This window comes from Corapipo altera, unplaced genomic scaffold, assembly GCF_003945725.1.
Source record: "Corapipo altera isolate COAL_440 unplaced genomic scaffold, ASM394572v1 79, whole genome shotgun sequence".
NCBI classification, from domain to species: Eukaryota; Metazoa; Chordata; class Aves; order Passeriformes; family Pipridae; genus Corapipo; species Corapipo altera.
This window is the reverse complement of record NW_020884927.1, coordinates 1,099,727-1,123,461: the sequence shown is the minus strand read 5'-3', so window position 1 is coordinate 1,123,461 and position 23,735 is coordinate 1,099,727. Positions and strand designations below refer to the sequence as shown.

The 23,735-nt window shown below is 49.5% G+C and overlaps 2 protein-coding genes across 6 annotated transcripts; one reads left to right on the top strand and one right to left on the bottom strand.

Moving 5' to 3' along the window:
* Nucleotides 1-5,188: 5,188 nt before the first annotated feature.
* On the bottom strand, nt 5,189-15,739 carry TDRD5 (tudor domain containing 5). 4 transcript variants are annotated; one of them, XM_027658409.1, is made up of 11 exons: nt 15,348-15,739; nt 14,493-14,731; nt 13,144-13,593; nt 12,233-12,351; nt 11,226-11,446; nt 10,340-10,546; nt 9,259-9,325; nt 8,125-8,325; nt 7,500-7,661; nt 6,912-7,015; nt 5,189-6,004 (listed from the first exon to the last, which is right to left on the bottom strand). In XM_027658409.1, exons 2-11 carry the CDS (start codon nt 14,701-14,703, stop codon nt 6,001-6,003), a joined length of 1,746 nt encoding a protein of 581 aa, XP_027514210.1. In that variant the 5' UTR covers nt 14,704-14,731; nt 15,348-15,739; the 3' UTR covers nt 5,189-6,000. The 4 variants fall into 4 exon arrangements, with proteins under 4 accessions (XP_027514210.1, XP_027514208.1, XP_027514209.1 ...); XM_027658407.1 differs by lacking the exon at nt 15,348-15,739 and adding an exon at nt 15,119-15,143; XM_027658408.1 differs by lacking the exon at nt 15,348-15,739 and adding an exon at nt 15,119-15,143 and having other exon boundaries at nt 13,174-13,593.
* On the top strand, nt 15,231-23,274 carry NPHS2 (NPHS2, podocin). 2 transcript variants are annotated; one of them, XM_027658415.1, is made up of 9 exons: nt 15,231-15,324; nt 17,651-17,934; nt 19,408-19,511; nt 20,338-20,410; nt 20,559-20,641; nt 20,927-21,130; nt 21,481-21,536; nt 22,351-22,429; nt 22,836-23,274. In XM_027658415.1, the coding sequence occupies exons 2-9, from the start codon at nt 17,658-17,660 to the stop codon at nt 23,112-23,114; spliced, it is 1,155 nt and encodes a 384-aa protein (XP_027514216.1). In that variant the 5' UTR covers nt 15,231-15,324; nt 17,651-17,657; the 3' UTR covers nt 23,115-23,274. The 2 variants fall into 2 exon arrangements, with proteins under 2 accessions (XP_027514216.1, XP_027514215.1); XM_027658414.1 differs by lacking the exon at nt 15,231-15,324 and having other exon boundaries at nt 15,766-17,934.
* The last annotated feature ends 461 nt before the right edge of the window (nt 23,275-23,735 follow it).

The window sequence follows — 23,735 nt, the reverse complement described above, 5'->3', positions numbered from 1 at the left end:
GGTGATGCCAGTCAGCTCTTGTGCGAGCCAGGGATTTCCTTGGTGCATCGATTGGCTGAGGGGTCTCTGTGCCTGCCAAACCACAGCCCTGCTTGGCTTGGCAGAGGCCCATCGATCGCTGTGGGCACGGCCACAGCGCTGGGTTTGTAGGGAAAACATGCCCTGTGGGATTTGAGGGATTTGGCTCTAAGCAGGGCCAACACCAGGCACAGGGAAAAGCCCACCTCAGCACAAGGGAGAGACTGGGTGATGGGAATGGGAAGGAAGGACAGAGCAGAAAATTAACTCCTTCCAGTCAAGTGTGACCTCACCACACGTACACTGACAACTTCTACAGGCTCATGGTAACAAGCTCTGTGGTTTGGTTGGAGCATCCTCCCATGGATCACCCACAGGCCATCCATGTGACAGGGCAGCACAGGGATGAAGCCAGGCTTGTGCTGGTCAGAGACAACTCAGGAGCCACCACCAAGGAGCAGTGGGTGCAGAGGTGCTACCCCAACCAAACCAGCACCCTAAGCCCCACCACAGGGCAGGGCTGAAACCCCCACCATGGTGGCAGCCCCTGGAAGGTTTTCTCCTCTCTTTCTTTTAGCACCAGAGCCCTTCCCAACCTCCCTGACTGCACAGGAGCCTTTCAAAGCCACATTTCAGCCATAATCAGCACAGCAGTGCCTGCCAAACCCAGTCACTGGCTGCTCCTGGCTGTGGGCAGATGAGCCCAGCACTACTCTCCTCTAGCGTAACTGGGAGGGAGATAGAGAAAATTGAGAAGTTACCCTGATGACCACCCAGTCAGCCCCCCAGGAACCTGTAGGGCTCCAGGTATCTGTATTCCCACCTTTCCTGCTCTTCTTCATGCTCCTGTCATATGTCAGCTCCTTCCCAAGTAGCTGCAAGCCCAGGGGCAGATGGAGCTGCTATGAACAAGCTCAGGAGAGCCACGACGAGCCGGGCTGCTCCCAAGGCAGCCCCAGCCTTCCTGCAGCACATAGGCCTGGAAATCCTGGGAGGTGCTCACGGGGCATCAGTGGCCAGGACAGGGATGAGTGACAGCACCTTCCCCTCACACTGCCGAGCCATGCAGCCCACTTTGGGAGGCTGGGAAGGATGTTCAGCCCCAGTTTCTGGTCCATTAGTTTCCCTTCCCGCAATCACCTTCTCCGGCTGCGTTACCCCCGGGTGCACCGGGAGCCGCATGCGGCAGCACGGGGCGGGATGCCCGGCCTCACGCAGCCTGGACACAGCCACACGTGCTGTGGGAGCACGGGGAGGTCATCCATGGGTTACCAAAATGCAGCTGGAGCAGAGCGTGGGCTGAGGCTGCAGCACCGAAAGGTTTTCAAGCACCCTCAGTGCCTGAGGAGCGGCGCTTGCCGCCATCCCAGCTCCTCTCCATCCTGCTCCCGAAGTGGCCAGGCCACCAAAATGAGCCAGTCCCACACTCCTTGCAGCCACTGCAATGTCTGGAAGCGCTGGGGAGAGCGGGGGGGGGGGGGGGGGGGGGGGGCAGCTACGGCCCCTAAAGCATCCCTGCCTGCCCGGCCCCTGCCCACTCCAGCGTAGCCCAGACTTGTCCTCATTTCAGGCTGGGCCTGGCCCCAGAGGTAGCTAGATGATGCCAAACCTCCTAATGGAGCTTGACAGCAGTGGGATTAAAAGCACAAGTGAGATCACAACCCCTCTGCAATCAGCTTCTGCCCTGGAAAAGCCGAACCAGAACAGAAACCTCCTGGCAGTGGGGAGGGGGTGATGAGCCCACACACATGCAGGGTGAGGGCAGCAGGGGCTGGGGGGGACCTCATCCATCCCAGACCCTCCTGACCAATTCACTGGCAATAGGAAGGAGCCAATTTCCACCCCCCAGGCAGTACCAGAGAAGGGTTTCACCAGAAACAGCCCCAATTCCAACTGGTCCTAAACTCTGGATGCAGAACAGCCAATGCCATGTGCCCCTTCCTCTTGCTGCCTGAGAGCTCAGGGCATCCCACAGCACCCACAAGGACACCTCCTCTTCTCCCTCTCCTTTGCGTGCTCTGGAGTGGTGCCACTGACTCTGGAAACATCACCTGAGCAGGTAGGTCCAAGATGGATAGGAGATGGGAGAACTCACTTGGATGCAAGTGGGTGCTCAGGAGGACACCCACAGCCCCCATTTTTGTGGGATGGGGTGTGCACAGACCCTTGCAGGCAGCACCAGGCCCAGGAGCACAGCCCTGCTTCAACTAAATGGCAGCACTGACCCATTTCCCAGCCCTGGGATGCTCCAGCAGTACTGCTGCCCCAGGTCTCCTTCATACTCCTTCCTGCCAGCAGGAGTATCTCAGTATTTCCCCCCAAACCCACCCAAATGGGCCTTTGCAGAGATGAAGTGTTGGTCAGCTTGCGTGACCCATCCCAGGGGTGGCCTCTAAGTCACCCTCCAAAAATCCAGCAAGGCACAAGCACCATCCCCATCTCTGCTCATCCAAAACCCAGCAGCCAGAGGCTGCTCTCCTGCCTGGTAGTTATTTGCTCCCAGCAAAATGCAAGGGAAAACCAGGGCTTTTTACTGCAAGAAAAAGGGAGCCACTCCAGGGACCAGTGGGAAAGCTGACGGGTCTTGGCACAGCACTCAGGCTGAAAAGCTCCAGCTCCAGACCTTATTTTGCAGTGACCTGTACCAAGAATTGGCTTTCCCGTTTTTCTTGCCAAATGGAAAGAAAAAGAAATCCTTCCAGGTCAGAGGAAAGAAAAGCATTTACTTGTGGGTCAAGTGAAACAATCTGATGCAGGGTTGAGTGCACTTTTATCCTCCCCAAACCAGGAACCGATTCAATTTCCATCTGAAAAAAACCCACATCTAAAAATAAAAAAGACAAATGTTTTTAGGGTCAGAAGCACTCAATTTTGGTTTTCAAGTCCAAATGATTTGCTCAGTTGAACCCCTTGTTCCAGAGCATGGGTTGACTCAAAAGTGCAGAGGGGTGGGGAGGGATGGGCTGATGCATGAATCTGGAAAATTTCAGCCTCGCTGAGATAGTACCAGTCACAGAGACCACCACAGGGCCAGCCTCGGACCTCTGTGTCCCCAGCATTTAGCCTGGGTACCCTAAGCTTCTGCCCAGCCCTCCTGCAACCCAGAGCACCGTGAGGGAGGTGTTTGGCCACCTCTGCAGCACTGTGCTCATCCAAAGCGAGCTGTCACCTTCCATCCTCCTCCCCAGCCAAACACTTCCTGACAGCCCGTTTAGAACTCAAAGCACCCGATTACCACCACGGCCAGGCAGCTGCTTGCAGGTGCCAGGAGAACCTTTCCCATAAACATACCCCTCAAAACAAAATCCCTGCCCAGAGCACCACTCCTCACCGTTTCCAGACTCACCCACACCCCAGGATCCTTCCTGAGGCAGTCCAAGTCTGGCTCTGCTTTTACATACATGGCCCCAGCCACAGGGACACCATGTTTCCATCACCTGCTTCCCACCACCCCAGGGGGGAGCAGAGCCACCCGCCCCAGCTCCATCCACCTGCCAGGGCTGACCCCAGACCCCTGGCATCACCTGAGTCCATTAGTGAGTCCCCTGAGCACACACCTCGCCGGTGTGTTGCTTAACCCCAGCTTTTAGGGAGAGCTGCAAAGCCTTTCAATTTTTAATCTTCTCTAAACATTTTGGTTCTCGCCCCGAGGACTCCCAGTCGATAACCTCTGCTGGCAGCACAGCTGCCCCACAGCTATGGGGAAGGGGGAAACCAGGGGCAAAGGAGAGGGAAGCAGCTCCACCCCAAGCTCCTTTGGAGGAGCAGGACCCCTTTACACACACACACCTTGGGATGAAGGGCACCCACACCGGGCACTCCAGTGAAAGGGAGTGTTCCACCCAGTGTTCCACGGAGATGCTGCTCAGGGAGGATGGGGAAGGCACTCCTGACCCCTCCAGTAGGAAGATGACATCTGCAGAGCACCTTAATCCTTCCATCAGACACCTCTATGGGGCTGGGTTCCCCCCAAATTGATAAGGTGGTTTACCCTGATGCCTGGCACAGCCACCTCTCCCTCCCCACCGCCTGGCACTGGCACAGCAATGCCCAGGAGCAGGGACATGAATACAGCATCACTTTGCAGTCCCTGAGGCATCTTTCTCTTTTTCCACTGCCTTAGGCAACAAATGTACAAACAGGGGCCTGCTGGGTACGAGGAATGTGAGCCAAACTGCTCTGGGAAGGGAAACGCTGCTCCCTTTCTGCACACATGTTAAGCTCCCAGTGTCCACACATCCCCTTCCAGATCCCCAACGGCATCTCCTAATCTCCAATTCCTTGGGACAGCCCTCACCAAGCAGCAGTGGGACCCATCCCCAAAGTTCCCTGTTACACCCCCGCCACACCCCAGGCAACGAGTGCGGACAGAGACAGCCCCAGCCAGGAATGGGGGCACTGCTCACTCACCAGTCTTCTTCAGCTCCTCATCTCCCTTGCCCTCCCAGACCCCCAGGGAGGAGGAGTTTTAGGCTGCAGGGAGCTGAGCAGCTGAGTGCTGGCCTCGGCTGCCATCTAGCAGTGATCCAGCAGCAGCAAGGACAGGGTGACAGCCCCTCTGGGTTCCAGCCCCTGCTGCAGCCCAAGGAGGGTGTCTCCTCGGGACACCCCACCCTAGCCCCAGTTCTCACCTCCCTGAAACCAAACAGGGGTCCTGCAGCAGAGGGGGTGACCCCCAAGCAACATCAGCTCTGTTACAGGGGATGGATGACAAACATGTGCAATGAACCCCCTGGCTCAAACATGGCACCAGAGAAGTCAGGCTACCCCTGAACTGGGTGGGACAGCCCCTGCTCTTCACCATTCTGCTTTCAGCTCCTTCATTAGCTTTCCCAGTAGTTGCTTTCTAACAAGTCCTACATTTCCTTTTTTGAGCGCTTTCACATCCCAAACCAAACCCAAAATGCTGAAATTAAAACAACAGAATCATAGAATGGTTTGGGCTGGAAGAGAGCTTTAAAGATCACCTAATCCAATCAGGCCCTTGAAGGCCCTGAAGCCCTGAGGGACAGTCTAGGGACCTGTAAACCAGCTGAATGCCAGCATTCCTAACCAGGGCCCTTCTGTTTTCACTGCTTTTTTCTGCATTAACAACCTCAAACTCATCAGGATTACCTGCCACAGGCGCAAAGCTATATAAACATGGACAATGTCACACTTCAAGCTTTTGCTTGCTAGATTCTTTACAGATTTTATTTTACATGTGAGATGAAATTCCTGATGCTTTGTATACATGGCATTCAAAAAAATCACAGCACTTTCTTCTTGGGGAAGCTTTCTTCAGCTCTCTTCAGAGCAAGGAGTGTGTAGAGCACCCACTGTCTTAAAAACCAGCATCAAAACTGCTCATGGACTGAGGGAGGGAGGGACAGGCAGCCAGTTTCCCTCTCCTAAACTTAAAGGATATATAACACAATGTTACACTTGGATGTTTTCCTGAACCACCATATTAAAGAGCAGTAACTCAGTAGACCACCAGTACAACAAAAATAAAGTATCTCACTGAAATTAAAAATACAAACCCAAACTATTCTCCTGAAAGTAAAATTAACACTTATCGCATTTTTAGGACTTCCACATCCCAAACCAAACCCAAAATGGTGAAATTAAAAAAAACAGAATCATAGAACGGTTTGGGTTGGAAGAGAGTTTTAAAGATCACCTAGTCCACCTGAGACATCAGAGCCAAAAAGTTTTTCAAGGGATTAAATGTTTGTGAACAAAAAACCAAAACAACCCAACAGCATGGTCATAGAGAGAGCCTGTGCTGCTCCCAGCAGCCTTCCTCAGCAGCAGCTCCAGCTTCTCCCCTCTTTTCACACCTGCCTTCCTAGGCTGGGGAGCCACTGGAAGTGGGCATGGGAAGTGGCCAATCGTGCAGCTGCCAACACTGCAGAGAGTGTGGCAGGAGGGACATGGAGTCTGTGAGGTTGGCTCCACAGAGGCCAACTCCTGGGAAGGTCTTCATTCTTCATGTTCTCTTCACCTGCAACAGGAAGGACGCAGAAAAGAAAGATCAAATCTACACTGGCAAATCCAGGAGCTCCAGTTTAGACTGAAATCCCCTTTGCTGGATGTTACCAGATCATGGCAAGAGGACTTGCTACTGCACACCTATTTGACGAGTTGGACATGGTACAACCCAAGGACCTCTCTCCCTGTCCCCCAGCTGCTCCACCTCCATCTCTCCAGAAGTGGGAAATCGGTAGCTTGTGTCTAGGGAACTCCAAAGAGAAGGCAGACAGCTCTGTTCCAAGGCACAAAAATCCATTGCCTTCACCAAGGCACTTAATCCACCTTGTAAATCGAGCAACTCTCGTAGGGGTGCTGTAAATTCTTTCGTCATTTGGAAGATGGAAGACAAACACCCACACAGGGACCTCACAGGATTTACAAAATGGTTTAGTCCCTTACAGCTGAGAGACTGGGAGACTCAGTATGAAATGATCACAGCATGGAGTGGAGAAAAAAAGACTTCTGCATGAAAGCAGCAGAAAGTCTAGAAAAGACAACAAAAACCAGCAATGAAAGAACTAACCCTCAATTCATTTCTTCCCATTAAACAATTAGAAATCCATTTTGCTGCACAAAGGCCAAACCGATGCACTGCATCCAGTCATTTATTACTGTGGCATCTCCAGCCCACAGAAACACCAACATGTCCATCTGTTCCAGCAGCACCAGCCCTAGGATACCCAACAGGGACTGCAAAACTCATGGCATGGTAAGACTGCTCAGCTTCCTGCTGTGTGAACTCTGACTGACAAATCTACCCGTACTGTTAGGGGTGTCCAGCATGAATGGCATTGCCATGAGCAGAACAGCAGGATGTACAGCTTCAGAAAGTTGGGCCTTGCTTCAAAAATCTTTCTATCTGATCAGGGTCATCTTGCCTCATTTCTGCTTGTTGCTTGGAGTAAATAAAGGAGGTATAAAGATCTTCCGCTGACTTGACTAAGACAGCAGGCACGGAGGACTCTCCAAGAGAATGAGGTGTCTGCAAATGTACATTAAAAAAAAAAAAAAGTCAAGAGAGGGTGCAATTAGTGCACAATCAGTTCATTAGCTGCCCTGATCTTTATTATCTCTCAAAATTTACAAAGAACTGGAATGTCAGCAACTGGATGATTAAAAAAACACACCAACAAAACTACACAACAACAAACCCCTAGTTCCCTTGGCCAAAGGGCAGTTTTTCCTGCACAGCAAGCTGAAAAGAGGGATAGATTACAAGATACAAAGCACCACGTCTTAGGAAAGCAATCAACAGCTGGCTCATCTCTCAGCAGCCCCACGCAGAACCAGTGGTGGCAATGACAGAGGGAGTTTCTGCAAGGAGGCAGGAACTGAGTCAGAGGAAGCCCCTCTGCATTTTTGGTTAAGAATTCAAATTAAACTTACATTTCAGGGATGGTCACCCACCTCTCAGCCACATGGAGCTGATTTCATGGAACAATAGCTGTGCCACAGCCAACTCTCACCTGGTCACACAGCTCAGCCCCATCCAGCTTTGAGGGTGTTGTTTCACTATCTGCAACCAGAGATTCCTCCTGTAAGCAAAGGTCTGGCTCCACCAGTTCAGCATTCTCCTGCTCTCCACTGGGCTGAACATACAAGGCCAAAGGATTCAGTTCCTTGAATTCCTAGGAGCAAATAAAAAACACACCAGGACAGGAGAAAAGCCCATGTTGTAACCACCACAAAGAATAAAACAGATTCGATTCAGCAGACCTCTAGTAGGTTTTATGGAGAAGCACAACACCCACAAGTGAGCTCAAAATTCTTGCAGAAATGGCCTTCCTAGGAAAATCAACTCCCCTCCTGCCAGCAGCAAAATTTCTCATCCACTGCCAGAAGACAGTGGAAATAATTTGTTCTGCTAAACCAGAACATCTCTGCTGTATCATCAGATTCCACCTTAACCAAAAAGCAAGCTCTCACCATAGACTTACACACTGTGGGTTGCAGCCACAAATGGTAAGCTACAGGAAAGCAGGGAATACCAGTTTGCTCTTCACAAAGCTACTTGCTTCAAGGTAAAGATCTTCCCATTACAGGGGTCCTTTCCTTGCCCTTCCTTTCAGCAGCACATGCCTCCCTCCTGACCTGGGAAGGAATGTTCTCTCCACAGACATCAGCATATCCCATATCCCTCAAGACAGAGTGGAAGTAGACATCCTCCTTGGTGGATGTGTCACAGAGGAAGAGGTGCAGAACGCCATCCACATATTCATCCACAACGCCCACAAGCTCCTTGAAGCCACAGAGATTCTTGAACAGGAGAGTTGCTGCAGGAGACCACGTACCCTGAAGGAGAAAACAAGGACATGAAGTTACTATAAACAGGCCAATGTCCACCACCTGAGACTTTTCCTGGTGGAGGGCACTTGTCAAAAGGCAACTGAGCCAGGCCAGACCAGTGACAAACACAGGAAAGTCAGGCAGACCAGCTTCCCAGCACAGAACTAAACCAAACTACTCCCAAAGCCTGCAATGCTGGGTACACTGGGATCGCCCTTTTACCTTAAATACCCACTTCCAAACACAGTCCAATGGCATTCGCCAGTGATTTTATCAAAACTGCCTAAAATACAGTTGAGTTTGGTGTTTATTTTGTTCTTTTAATTCCTGGAATCATGGGATTTTACAGATGTCAGAAGTATCAGAAGTTATTAAGAAGCTGCTAAGCCTCACCGCAATGAAAATCGTGATTAACTCTCAAAACCCAGAGGAAACTTTTTTAAAGTAGCATCTTTAAAACACACAGAGGCAGCAACTCTGCTCATGTGCTTTCCTTCAGAGATTGTACTTTTGCTTCTTGACCAAAAGGTTTCCCACCACAGAGGAAATTTATGAGTTATTTGTAACTCTTTGGCTGTGCTGACTGCACTTAAAGCTCTGTCACAGAAGAGTTTTTGAAAACAGAGGGCTGGAGCTACCAAGGCTTCTGAAGGACCCTGGGGAACTACAAGAAACAGGTCTGCTCAGCAGTTTAACAGTTTCTGCAATAATATAAGCAAGAATGCTCTGATTGTAAGGAAAGTATTGGAAGGGTGATTGCTTGCTCAGCAGAGACTTACCCAGTCACACTCTGCTGAACACGAAGTACCAATTCTGCTGTAAATATCAACAGGACCTGAATTCATCCAAATGCCTGCTCTTAGCAGGAGAAAAAGACAACTTCTATTTGGTAACTCTTATACATATGTCAATAAAACAAAACTGCATGTGAACATTTACCTCCACAGGTTTTACCCATGCCAAGGAACACGGGATGGCCTGAGCAGGGAGCTTCAAGTACTGCCACCTACGATACAAAGCAAAGCCATTACTGCAAAAATAGGGAAAAATCAGCAGCAGAGCAGAACTCTCTCCTCTTCTGGGTTTTAATATCAGCTTAGGAATAGAGAGGCATACACTGGACTGTGTGCTTATGACTAAAACCTAACAGCAGTTTTGGAAAACACTCCATATCCAGAGAATGGGCAGAGCAGTAACAGCTGCTACCTTACACATTCCCTGGCCCAAGCATGTTCCCATCAGGACTCTTTGTGGAGACAAAGCTAGGGACAGAGAGTAATGACTCTTGAACCAAAGAATGCCAAAAGCCAGGCATGAAGAAAGGCAAATGAGGGGGAAGATGCAAATATGGAAAATGTGCTGAAGTGCAGAGAACAAGTACCTCTGGCACCGCAAACATGTCCCACTTGGACTGATGTCCCTTCAGGAGAATGTTTATATCCATTTATGGAACACAGGAAGGGGGATTAGAGAGCTTGCCCCAAGGTGACAGAAAGCAGCAAGAGCACAGACTGAGGAGTGAAGGCAGAAACAGGAAAGGATTTAGCAGTGTACCCCACGGGTCAATGCTGGGTCCAGCATTGCTCAGCATCTTCATTATTGACCTGGGCAAGTCTACCCTCAGTCTACTGATGATACAAAACTGGCAGGAGTGGCTGATACCCCAGAGGGTCAGGCTGCCATCCAGATGGATCTCGACAGGATAGAAATGGGCAGACAGGAACCTCATAAAGTTCAACAAAGTCCTGCACTTGGAGAGGAACACCACCACACACCAGCACACACCTGGGGCTAGCTGTCTGGAAAGTGGCATTTTTACCATGAGAGAGAGCAAGCTCTGAAACAGTTTGCCCAAAGAGGTCATGAAGTCTCCAACCTTGGAAACATTCAGAAACCATCCTGACAAGGCCTGGGCAGTCTATTCCAGACAGCCCCACTTGAGCAGGGAGCTTGGACAGGATGCCCTCCGGAAGTCTAATCCAACCTCAGCTGTTCCGCCGCCCACGTGTAATTTACTTACTTGAGGAATCTCAGCCAAGACTTCTGGACAATTTGGAGGTGTCCATAATCTGCATAGAACACCTCCACTTCTTGGTCACTGATCACACGGTGGATGATAACACGGTACCACCATTTGGAGACCATGACACAGCAGAGCTGTCCAGGCCGTACCGCAGAGTCAGGCATGATGTATTTATCAGAGACAAGTTTATGGGAGTAAAGGTGTCTGCAAAAGATCATAGGGAGAAACTCTGCTTAGTAGGATGCAGGACATGAACAAGAAGAAATACACGGGGCATCAAAAGAATCCTGATTTTTCGAAGTCCCCATGACATGAATTTTCAGGAGTTGTTTCAATAGATCCTTTATAGCTCTGTTCTCCCACACCTGAACTGCAATGGCAACAAAAAAATTCAAACCCAAACTTTAAATATTTGAATAATATGCCTGGAGTCCGACAAAAAGTTAATTAATGGGGATTAATCAGAGGCTAAATACAGTCATTCTAATCATTAATTTTTTTACCATTACCTTTACATGTCATTGTTTCCTATGAACCAAGTTCCGGAGTACTGGCTCAAAGTGTTAGAAATGGAAATAAAAGCTTTAACTGAGCACATTAGCAACAGTAGTACAAGGCAAAGGAACCCTTTAAGATCCTCTCCATAATCTTTCCAGGCTTTTGAAAGTCCAGAACAACCTAAGACTATTTTGCTATTGAACACACTCACTGCTTGTTAGTTAAGAGGAATGGATAAGCACGATGAGTTTGAGTACAGCACCTGCATCCAATTACCAAGTAATGAAGCCAGCACTGACCATCACCAACAGCTGGTGCCCTCTTCCCTCAACACAAACACACACCCCAGAGGCAGCAGCACTGCATTGGCACAACATGCTCCCACCTCATCTCAAACATCAGATCCTGCAGTTTGTGGGATGTTTCCCTGCCGCAGATGTGGATGTAGAACTGGGTAGGAGAGACGACGAACTCCACGATGACTCCCACCAAGGACCTTCTCTTCAGAGGTGGTAAACTGCAAAGGCTTCTGTCCTGAACAGCATCTGGGAGGATTTCTTCAGTCAGTGTCAGCTTGTTTGGTAGCAACTGCTGACAATCTTGAGGCTACAAAGGGATAAGAGGAAGGTGGCACTCAGATGTCTCATCACACACTGATCACACACAACTGGCCTTTCCATTAAGTTAAAAAGGATAGTTCTGTTTTCCCAGGGCCCTGTGAATTACTGAATATCAGAGAATCCCAACAAATTGCACAAACTTAGATCCAAACTTTCCCTGTGATAGAAGCGTTCATTTTCACACACTCTCTCTTCCTTCCCTCCAGTGTAAAGAGGGGTACAACAAAAATACCTTGCTCATATTCCTAAAAGGAATAAAGGAGACGAATTGAAGTCACGTCACATATTTAGATAAAAGTAGTAAATGGTTGTTGCTAAAAAAGCAAAGCACAACAAAAAAAAACCCCACAAACAAACCAAAACCAAATTAAACCCACCTCTTTGTTAGATTTTACTGAAAAGATGTTATTTCTATGTTTTATGACCACAAAAAAGTACATGACTGAATGAGGAAAACTATCTGAAAATGACTCAGAAGTGACAGAAGGCATAAATGCATCCCACTTTCACATTAGAGCTATTTCCCAAGGACAAAAACAAACAAAACATAAAAGCTTTGTTCTTTTCTTACTCCAGACAGATTTGTATGAGTGAGCTGTTAGCACAGCTGTCAATTTTGTATTATTCTTATTGCTGAAAACATTATTTCCTTTGAACTAGTGTAGATGGAAACAGTGCATCAACAATGCAAACTCAACAAAGACAGTAAAAAGAGTTATCACCCACTTGAATAAGACACAAAAAATCTACAGATCACTTGTCCATCACTTACTTGTTCCAGGCGATCACCCAGATCTACTGCTTGTGTTTCCACTGGCTCCCACTTCTGATGAAGTGCTGCCTGGTGGAAGTTATCTGTCTCACAGATGGGTTCCAAAGGAGGCATCTCAGCTGCAAAGATGACATTTTGGCTGTTATTCTTACTGATTGGACTGATGCAGCGTAGCATATTAAGCAGAAAGAGAAAACATCTGAAAACACTGGTGGTGTTTTCCTCATTTCTTGTAGCGTTCACAGCCACTACATTCATGAGGATTCACTGTATTCATAAGCTGAAACAAACCAAAACAATTGCTTGCTCTTAAAAGCATGCCAAGTGCTAAAATCCATTGCTAGAATGATGCCAGAATTAATTTTCCCCCCGAAAAGCCATGAATTTGTCAGTAACTCTCTGTGATTTTTCCACCCTCTACTGTAGGTTTTATGAGAACACTTAAGGTATCTGCAGTCTTGTCTCTTTTGTGGAACAATGCAGCTGTGCCTTTCAGGCTAGTGTTGTCTCAAAAAGAATATCAGAAAGGCTTCAGCAGCCCACAGAGCAGATATCCAGAAGATCCTTCTGGTTTTGTTACCTACTGCAAGGGATGACTAGAAATTCCAGTCCTACACACACCCACACTCAGAAAGTTCATTCTCTGAAAAGGCTAAACATCTCTTCCTTTACCTCACATCAAAAAACAGCGGCAACACAGTGAAAAATTCCAGTTAAACTCTCAGCTACCAAGACAACTGCCTTGTGACAGCTGCTTCTGCAGCACACAACAGCTCTTCTGTGCTAAAACCTGGGGGAACCTGGACTACTACAGCAACTGGAAATACAGAGAGAGCCACCTGAAACATAGTTGCTTGGCTACAGAGCTTGTAAGAGCTACTAGGTGCTTTCAGTCAAACACACCCCCTCACCTCGCAGCATCTCTTCGTCCTGTGCCTCACCTTGAGGCACCTCTTCCTGCTCTGCCTCATTTGCCAGGTACTGCCTCAGGACCAGCAAAGAACCTGCCTCTGTCTGCTCAACCACAATGAAATCAGACACGCTCCTGAGGGCTTCAAGCACGGAAGAAAATCCGTACTGCCTGTACGGGAACGCCCGGCCAAAGCATTTGAGGAAGGCCTTGTCCAAGTCCTGGAGCAGAAGAGGTGAGGAGCTCAGCAGGTCCTGCAGCTCAGCCTTCACTGTCGCTGGCAGGATGGGAGTCCTGGCTCTCAGAGGGGAACGTTGTGGGTTCTTAGAGTTCATACAGGGAGAAGCAGCATTTGCCTTCAGATGAGTTCTCTTCCATGCCTTAGTACATGTCCTTCCCTTCTGGCAGGCAACCAGCTTGGCAATGCCTTTGGTGCTGTCATCTGCAATGGCTACAACAGAATGAAACAAACACACAAACAAAAACAATGAACTACTAAAAGCTCTGCACTGGCAAAGCTCCTCTTCATTCCTTTCTTTCCTCTCTCCCCCCCTCTTTTCAGAAGCAGGTGTTTTCTTCAAAAGCAATCAAACTAAATCATGGCCGATTTCCAGCAGTAAACTGACCAAAACCCTTTTTAGAAGCCAACAACCAGTCTGAACCCTCATCCCTATAAGCTCACACCAGGTAGGAAGGCAGGCCAAATTCTTGGATGCAGGGTCACAAACAAAACCTGCTGAGAGTTTTGTTGGGAAAGAAGAATCACAGTAAACTCCCACTACAGAGCACTCCCATGCCCAGGCAAGGTCTCCTCAGAGAGCAGCCCAGGTCTTTTCCATGCTTCTAAACAATTTTTTCTGGTCTTAACTGTAGCATGCAAAAAGCCCCCAACCATTTCACCCTTCCCAATCAATTCTTTGCACCTACCATTGTTTTACACAAATCCTCTCCAAAGAAAATTAAAAAGGTTCTTTGATACAGTCTAAACTTCCCATGGAATCAGGTAGGGAAACATTTATAGCTTCTTTTGAGAGGCCTCATACCTGGTTTTGGCTTCTACTCTACTGCATTTACAGGAAAAGTGATGCTTAACAGCTCTAGTGTACCCATAGGAAATGCTGCCTCAGTTTCTAAACTAAGTGTAGAATGTAAAAATGTACAAAAATAACTAGAAGCCTGGGTGATTTTCTCAGAAGGAAAGAAAGTGTTAAAAGGCAGATCAAAACCAGGGAAGAAATATCAAAGACAAGAAGTTAATCAGAGGTGAATGAGAAACAGGCATGTGACACAGGGCATCACTTCACACCAGTATGAGGTTCCAGACAACTCCTCCACCCAACAAAACCTCACCTTTGAGGATAAGGGTGCCATTCTTACAAAAAGAGACTCGGACAACTTCAGGCATATGTCTCACCAGCTCCAAGGTGGACTGGAAGCCCAGGTCTTGGAGGGGCAGAGGTTTGCAGACCATGGCCATGTACTGCTCCTCCAGCTCTGCCGGCGTTAGGCCTTCTTTGGCAGCTATCAGCATTGCTCTCACCTCCTTCTTCAGCAGCTCCATGAGCTGCACCTGCTTCGCCGTGTCTGCGCTAAAGGGGAAACGCAATTCAGCAGAGGACAACTTGCACCGCCACAGCTGCTCAAAACCTGGTGGAATTCTGACTCGCTCCCATCGAGAGCTGGACGGGGGAGCGGGCAGCAGGTTCACCAGCCCACTACCTATCAATCCCTGTATTCACTCACCAGCGCCCCTGGAGCTTAGTGCACCCCTAAACTCCTGCCCTCCACAATCTCTGCCGCTCCAGAAACCCTGCGCCCTCAAACTGCTGCCCGAGGAAACCCCCGCCGACCCGAGGGGCTCGGTGCTCTTCATAGTCCTCCCCTGTGCCCCTCAGCCTGGGGGTCATTGTTCCCCCCAGTCATCCCTGAGCCCCATCCCGGGACACCCGCCGCCCTCCCGCGGGTCCCACACTCACGACGCCATCGCTCCCTCCTCCCCGACGCGCACGCGCGCCGCCCTTCCCGCCTTTACGGGGCGCGAGGGCGGGGCGGTGCCTCCCCGCCCCGGCCGCAATTGCGGAGCGGCTGAGGGGGAGCGGCTGCCGCTCCCTCGGCCCTGAGGCGGGAGGGGATTCCACCTGCGCGGAGGCGCTGCTCCCGCCTTCTAAGAAAAAAAAAAAAAAAAAAAAAAGGTAAAAAAACCACGTGAAGTGTCGCAGAACTGCAGGATTGATTGGGTTGAAAATGACTTCACAAAATCATCGGGTCCAACCTGTGGCCAAACACCACCTTGTCAATCAGACGATGGCACTGAGTGTCACACCCAGTCTTTGCTTAAACACCTCCAGGGATGGCGACTCCACCACCTCCCGTGGGCAGCCCGTTCCAATGTTTAGTCACCCTTTCTGTGAAGAAATTCTTCCTAATGTCCAACCTAAATGTCCCCTGGCCCAGCTTAGGACTGTGTCTACTTGTCCTATCCCTGGTTGCCTGGGGGAAAGCACTAACCCCTACCCAGCTACAACCTCTTTTCAGGTGGTTGTAGAGAATGAGAAGGTCCCCCCGACCCTCCTTTTCCCCAGGCTGAGCCCCCCCCAGCCCCTTCTCATCAGACTTGTGTTCCAGACCCTTCCCCAGCTTCATTGCCTTTCTCTGGACTTGTTCCAGCACCTCAGTGTCCCACTATTATTAAGAGGAGTCCTGTATTTTGTAAGAAGAGTTTTGTACTGTAAGGAGTCTTGTATTTTTTGTCTCATCTGAGTGGAAAATCCACAGTGGAGACACTGACTTTCCCAAGGCCACAGAGTGTGGAAAAGTGTGGTGCAGTGGCTGTTTCCTAAGGGCTCACAGACTTCCCTCTCAACAGCACAGCTGATTTCCACACAGCAATACATTTCAGAATAAAACAGGAGCTGAGGTTGCAGATTTTGGGACAGCAAAGGTTGCAAACCCATCAGCATGTGCTCCCAGAGCATGTCCCCTGTTTCAAGGGAGCAGCCAAAAACATCCTCCAGGGATGGTGGAGTTGGGACCCACTGGTTGAATAAAACATCAAACAAAACCAGCAAGTTGCAGGTTTGGAGGTGTTAAATATGCCACAGTGCTTTTGATGAGATGCCAACAGGAATCCAAGACCAGACCTGAGCTGCTGTTTGCTGCTACTGCTTAAAACACCACCTGCCCTTTCAGCAGCTGGAGACCATCTCTCCCCATCCCGTGTTGGCCAAGTGATAAACACCAAGTGCAAAAGGTTTCTGGAGCACTTCCAAAGTATATACCCTGTATAAATTTATTAATTACACCCCATTTACACCCAACTTTTCTCCTGCCTTTAGCCCTCTCCATCCATCACTTCCCTGGTGACTTGCTGACAAGGCACCCAGCACATCAGAGCAGAGAAAACAGGCAGCTGGTGCTCCTGCCCTCCCTGCTTGCAATATCCTGACTCCGTGTGGGCCCACAGGTCTCCAATAAAACAGGAATCTGTGAAAAAACAAGAGCAGCACATCCCCAGCCAGCTTCCCAGCTCCCTCCAGCTACTCCTCCACACTACAGACTGGGAATCCCCAAGCTCAGCACTGCCCTGCCTTGTGTCCCAGCTGTGTCTTGCCTGTAGTATGATTTCTGGCCAGGTGCTGGTTTCTTTAATACAGTCAGTTACTTTAAAACATGTCAAAAGTGTTTTAAACACTTCAAAAGTGTTTTAAACCTTCCTCCAGAGGTTTCTGCAGATGTCACCACAGGCTGAGCAGCATGAAAAGAGAAGGCTCCTACGTTTCCTCTGCCACGCTCCTTCTGTGGAAAGCTAGGAAGGCATTTAGGCACAAACTCTTTTGGCAATTTAGATTCAACAGCTCTATCCCAGGAATGGCCACCATGTTTTGCATCCTTTCAGGAAAGTTCATGGCTGAACTGGACCAGTTAATTTCCCACCCTACAAAAATGTGAGGTGATCCTGGAGAGAAGGGGATTGCTGCCAGTGTCCCTCCAAAGGGCTTCTGGAGAGCAGAGCAGTGTGAGATGCTATTCACCCAGACATTTGCTGCAACACCCACTCCAAATACTCCTGAGTAAGCCACTGGTCTCACCAGCAAAGGTTTTTCACCCTGGTGTCAATTCTGGGCCACTCTCACCATTTGAGGTCTTTGGGGCCACGCATCTGACAGTTACTTTCAGATTGCTTTTCAACAACTTTGCAGAAATCATCTACTAAAATCATCTGAGTGCTTCTGATTGTACTTTATTCCCAAAAGCAGGATGCAAACAGAATGTCCTCCTGGGGTCCATGTTCAGATTTAACCTTCCTTCCCATCTCCACAGCAGGGTGTGATGAGAGCCGAGCAGCTGGAAACACCTCGCTCGCTTCACTGTCCATTACAGCTGACAAGCCCCGATGAACTTGAAACGAGCCTCCTTGATGTGACACCTCCCCTTCTCTCCTCCCCTGCCTGTGGTAATAAATTCAAGCACATACTCTTTCTGCTCCCACAGGCAGCTGTGGGTCCCTTGGCACAGATGAGGATGGATAAGAGGGCTCGGAGCTCTTCCAGGGAGTCTCATAGAAGACGTAGAGAGTCCCCGGGTACACAGAGCAAACGAGAGAAGAGGGAGAGCAGCAGAGAAGGCAGCAAAGGAAGGGGAGACATAAAGCAGGAGAAAGCAAAGGAGACCAAGAGCACTGTGGGGACTGATGGCAGGGTGCACACCTCCACGGTGGTGGATGTGGATGAGGTGGTGTCTGAGGAAGAAGTGGAGGCAATGGCATTGCTGGACAGCGAGCAGCAAGAGGAAGGTATGGCTTATAAGAAGGGAAGGGCTTGGGAAAGTGTGGGCTCGTTGCTGTTGTGTGGGTCACAGTATGACTCTGCTCTCTGCACGGTGTCATCACAGATGTGGTTATCCTCAGGACAAAACATGGGAGACTCCAGCCAGCCTCCCAGCTCTGTTCTCTTCCTTTTCTCTTCCCCTTCTTCAAGTGGACAGCATTAGCCTTAATGCCAGTTCACAGCCCAAAAGACCTCACTGCAGGGAGGAGCTACCCTTAAGGTCCACGCTCGCAGCTCCCCTTCTGGATAATCTTTAAGAGCAGCTCCTCTCCACATGTTTGTTAGGCAGATTCCCAGCCTGCCATGATAGAAGGGAGCATCATGAGTCTTTTGGCAAGGTGTCTGGGCCTCTTTGGACCCAGCATCACCAGGGCATGGCAGACGTGTATTACAGGAGCCAGCATCACTTGTGCACTCCCATGCCAGCAACTCTGCTGCCCTGGAGTGACACAAAGGTTCAGACATGCTCCTGGCTCTCTGACAACTAGTTTTGCACAACCATGTCTTTCTGCCTCAGTTACAGGAATCACAGCTAGTGAGTGGTGCTGTGGAGCTCTAGTGATCATGCAGGTTCTTGGGATCCAAACCTCTCTCAGGACCTGGTGGTTCTGCAGAGACCTCCAAAGGCAGAGGGGCAGGGATGGAAGGGCTAGAAGGGATTCAGAGTGGGAGGGATGCCAACTTCACTGCTGGAAATCATGGTCCACTCTCTGGCTTTTAGTGTATCCCGGAGTAATATGTCGATTTTCATGCCATACCTGCTGAATTTTACTTCAGACAGGAGCACAACAAAGGGCAGCCAAAGCAAGATGATCCACACTCCCTTTGGGGAGATGTAACAGGTAGTATTCATCTGGGGCTGATCACCCCAGTCAGCCCCCAGCACCTTGGTGTGACTGCTGTAGAGCACAGGGAGAGTTCAGTGGCACCAGTGGCTTTATCCCGCTGCATTAGGGAGATGAGATGCAACTAAAATCCTATTCCAAAGCAACATGAAATGCCCTGATAGGGAAGGGCACTTCAGGCTGTGCATGTTGAAAGCTCTCTCTTATTTACAGTCTTTACTTTTAGCTCATCTTTCCAGATTAGTTTCAGGAATCCCAGCTCAGCCAAGTTGCCCATTCGAAGCCTTTCAACACTGCTTGGTAGCCCCAATTCTTCAAGAGAAAGGCTGCCCTCTAGTCAAGCAACTATGGAGAAGCATGGCTCAGTTTTTGTCGGTAAAGTGGAGACAAAATCTGCCCCTCCATCCTCACAGCTCCTGGCCACCTGGACCAGGCATTGTTCCTTAACTCATCTCCAGAGAGTGACAAGTGATTCACATCCACCAAGTCCAGGCAAAGGGCAACACTGAAGCTTGTGTGTGCAGGCACTTGTCAGACTATCAGTATTTTGGGAGCAGTCCTCTCCTAACACAGTCATGTTGGATTTCTCCCTAGGTGTAAAGTCTCCAGGTCTGGGCATCTGTGAGTGGCTTCTGACCATCCTGTCTTTCCTGTTCATCATAATGACCTTTCCCATTTCTGTCTGGTTCTGCATGAAGGTAAGAATAGCCATGGGGCCTCTCTCGGTATCTGGTATCTGATGTGGATGTCACACACTGATTCAGCGTGTGTTGGACATGAGCATAAAACTTTTTTGGTCTATTTACACCTCTTCAACTCATTATTAATTTTGATTTATCTTTTATCACATGTTGCTACAGCACAGGGCTGCACAGGGGTCCAAACACTGCCTATCAAGTAATCCTGCTGCAATATCAGCAGACAGGGGCTTAAGTTTCTCTTTTTTAAAACAAATTGCAAGTCTATTCACTTTCAAATATAATCCTCAGCCTTCTCAGGCCAGAGAGGGCTGCACTGCAACCAACAGCTGGGTAAATGGGTTTTGAATTAAAAATGTTTCAAGAGAGATTGATCTCAGAGCTAATAGCAGATTTTCCCTCTTCCTCTAATTTTTGTCAGATTTATATGTATATATATATATATATATATATATATATACACACACACACGGTTCCCATGGAGGGAAACAACCAACATGGAAAATTTTAACTTCCTTTAATTTTAAAATTTTAACTTCCTTTAATTTAAGGAAGCAAGATGCTGGCCTCATCCTGGGAAACCCTTGGTGGGTCTAGCATGGGCTGCTCTCACCAGGTCTTGGGCTGTCTCAGGGATGCTCACACACAAGCTCAGCCAGCAATGCTGGGCAAAGGGACTCAGTGACAAGTGATACCACTAGTTCTTACCTGCTGAAGTCCTCCCTTTGCAGGGCTTTTCCAGAACAGACTTCCTCCCATGCCTCTGAAGCTGCTTTTCCCAGTCCTGCTTGTTCCTTTCCAGCCTCCCTTTTGTTTCCCTCTGCAGGTAGTGCGGGAGTATGAGAGAGCCATTGTTTTCAGACTTGGGCATCTCCTTCCTGGCAGAGCCAAAGGACCTGGTAAGGTGTTTACTCGGCTCCCCTCAGCCATGTTGCTCCTCTTTTTCATGCTCTAGTTCTGCATGCCAAACCCTCCCGTTTTCCAGAGCATGAGAGGCAATTTCTGTGGTTCTGATGATCATCAGCTGCCTTTCTCTTCCTCCCACAGGCCTTTTCTTTTTTCTTCCCTGTCTGGACACGTATCACAAGATAGACCTCCGCCTCAAAACCCTAGAGATCCCCTTCCATCAGGTATGGCTGACACCCCCCTCTATATTAATTTTGGTATCTCTTTAACATTAGATCTTTTGCTTCCAACCTCCACCCTTGCGAAGAAAAGTTCGAAAAAACCATCACAAAGTAACCTCTGAGATCCAGAGTATTTATAGTTTGCCCAAGATCAGTCAGTATCAGAGGTGGAAGCTACAATGACTTAACCATCCAGTTAGTCCTCATCACTCTCTCAACTGTGTGCTTTCCTGTGCTACCTTAGGACTGCCAGAACCAGCTCCATCTCCTCCAATGTCTTCTTCTTAGGTGGTGACCAAAGACATGGTTACTCTGGAGATAGATGCTGTCTGCTATTACCGGCTGGAGAATGCCTCTCTTCTCCTCACCACCCTGACCAGCATCTCCAGTGCCATCCAGCTGCTGGTGCAGACCACCACGAAGCGCCTCCTGGCACATCAAGCCTTCTCTGAGCTTCTGCTGGAGAGGAAAAACATTAGCCAGGAGATCAAGGTGCTTCCATGGGGAGGGGGACAGCAGAGCTAGGGGTGAACTGAGGCTCTGCAAAGAAGCTCGTTCGGGTGGTCAGTCCCTCAGAGTCACAGACACTGCTTTGAAGAAGGATTCCAGACTTGGAATCACTGTGGACTCCAGTTAAATCATCCCAAATCCCCAGAGTAAACACAAATTGGAAGTGAGGGCAGTAATTTAATTTCTGAGGGGTCTTGCACAGTAGCATACAAAACCTGATAAATCTGCCTCACAGTCCTGCAATTAATGTCTGTGCCTTGTCTTACTCCCTGTAAGGAGTCTAGGCCAGGGCTGCTGTTCTCCCCATGCTCTAAAAATATTCCTCTTCACAGGTGGCTTTGGATGCAGTCACAGGCTGCTGGGGGATCAAAGTGGAGAGGATAGAAATGTAGGTAGGAAATGCTAGTAGAAGGGAATTCCCTGGCCCTTTGCAAGAACCCATCCTACTCGCTGCTGCTTGCTTCTCTTCCTGCTTTGCCTTTGTCTCTCTCCCTGCAGCTATTCTGCAGAAGGCAGAGTTTCGCCTCTCACCTTCTTATTTTCCCCGCCCTTTTCAGCCTCATGTAAAATTTCCACATGTCAGACTGTTCTTGCTCCTGCACTGACAGCCGGGGCAGGATCCTTAGCTGGGATCTCATCACCATTTCACTGCTGCTGCAGGCAGGGTTTGCACCCAATTCTGGTAGCCCACGAGGTGCAGGAGGCACTGAAACCTCCATGTCCCACTCTAGACCAAAGGCTCCAGGGTCTTTGAGAGGGATGGGCTCATCACTCAGGAGTCTGTGCACAAAGGTGGGACTCAATCATCGTGTACAGGGACATGGAAGAGAGAGCCAAGCAGTGAATGAATAAATCTGTGACCAGAACATTCATGTGCCTGTCTTGAGAGCAGTCTCCCAGTGGAGTCTCTGCTGTCTCACAGAGTGAGCTTAAACTTTGAGCCTCAGAGGTACAGAGAGATGTCTCTGCTGCCTAGTGATCATGCAGTCCTGGTCACTGCAAAACCAGGCTCAAAGAGAAGGATGGGAATGGAGGTAGAAGGCTAAAGTCAGGCACGCAAAGAGGAACAGCCAGGGAGCAAAGAACATAAAAGAATGCTCTGCAGAGACTGACTGATGAGCCCATTCCAAGCTTCAGATTGACCATCCAGTGCTGCCAGGAGAGCCAAGAGCCCAGCTAATCCCTCTCCTTTCCTGCCACAGCAACAACGTGCAGCTGCCTGCTGAGCTCCGGCAGTCCCTGGCTGTGGAAGCAGAGGCCCAGAGACAGGCCAAAGTGCGGGTATGCCAACTCTGAATACTTCTCATCTCCTTCCAAAGCATTCCTCCTTCCTTTCCCAGCCCTGATCTGAGGTCCCTGGGACATGCCACACAAGCACATGGCTCTGGGAAGATATGTTTTCTTTAATTCCTGTTCAAGAGCTGGGTCTAGCAAGGGGAGCCCAAGTGTGACCTCTGATGGGCCCAGTAAAAACACGTTAGACATGAGCTCCTAAACTTTTGGCAGCATCAAGAGGTCTAGTACATGCTTTGATCTTCAAAGAGCAAGAAAGTTATAATCACACCGGCCCAGGGAATTTCGCTGTGGCAACCTCCCTCTGTAACAGTCTGTGCCACCTCACTCCCGGTCACAGAACTCCCTCACTCCCCTCACTCACAGAAACCTCCTTTCTTCCCCTGCCTGGCAGGTGATCGCTGCAGAGGGGGAAAAGGCAGCTTCCGAGTCCCTGCGGATGGCAGCTGAGATCCTGTCCAGTGCCCCTGCTGCTGCTCAGCTCCGTTACCTCCATGCACTGCACTCCCTCACTGCGGAGAAACCCGCTGCTTTCATCTTGCCCTTCCCTCTGGACGCCATGAACCTGGTCTCTCCAGCTGCCCACAGCCCTGCGGCCGTGAGCAGCCTCCTCCCAGACACCACAAAGCTCCCAGAAAGCCTGAAAGACAAGAAGGACTCCCCCATGCTCTGAGAGCTGTCCCAGAAACGGCTCCCACGCTGCTCCTGGTCAATCCTGCTCAGAGAGGAGCAAGAGGGCTGGTTTATTGGCAGCCCACCATCAGGTCCTGGTCTGGAGGCAGGAGGGAAGGCAGCCCAGGCCTGCAATATAAAGTGGATTGTATGTGGAAAAAGCCTCTACTTGTTTTGGAAAGTTAAAAATAAGGGGCAGGCCTGGCAGGTGTGTGAGCAGGGGGTCGGGGGAACAGGGGGTGTCATCCCTTCCCCATCAAGGGCCAGATGCATCCTGACACCTTAGAGCCTGGCCCCCAGAGTCTGATCCATTTTGTCCCATCACCTTGGCAGGAAGGACAGAAATACATTCTATCTACTTAAATGCCCCCCGCCCCCAAGCCAAACAGCTGGGTGGGTGGGAGTGGGAGCCTGGAAATCCATGGGGGAACAGGAAGGAGCTCAGCACTCAGGCAGGATGGTGGGTGCCTCCAGCTGCGAGGAGGAAACAAACTGGGAACGAGCTGGGTCTGTGGTGCTGTCCTGGATTTGGGATTTCAATCACCACTCACACGCAAATACATCCACACACGAGCAAACAAGATGTTTAGCCCTAACTTTTAAAAGTAGGAGGAAAAGTAAA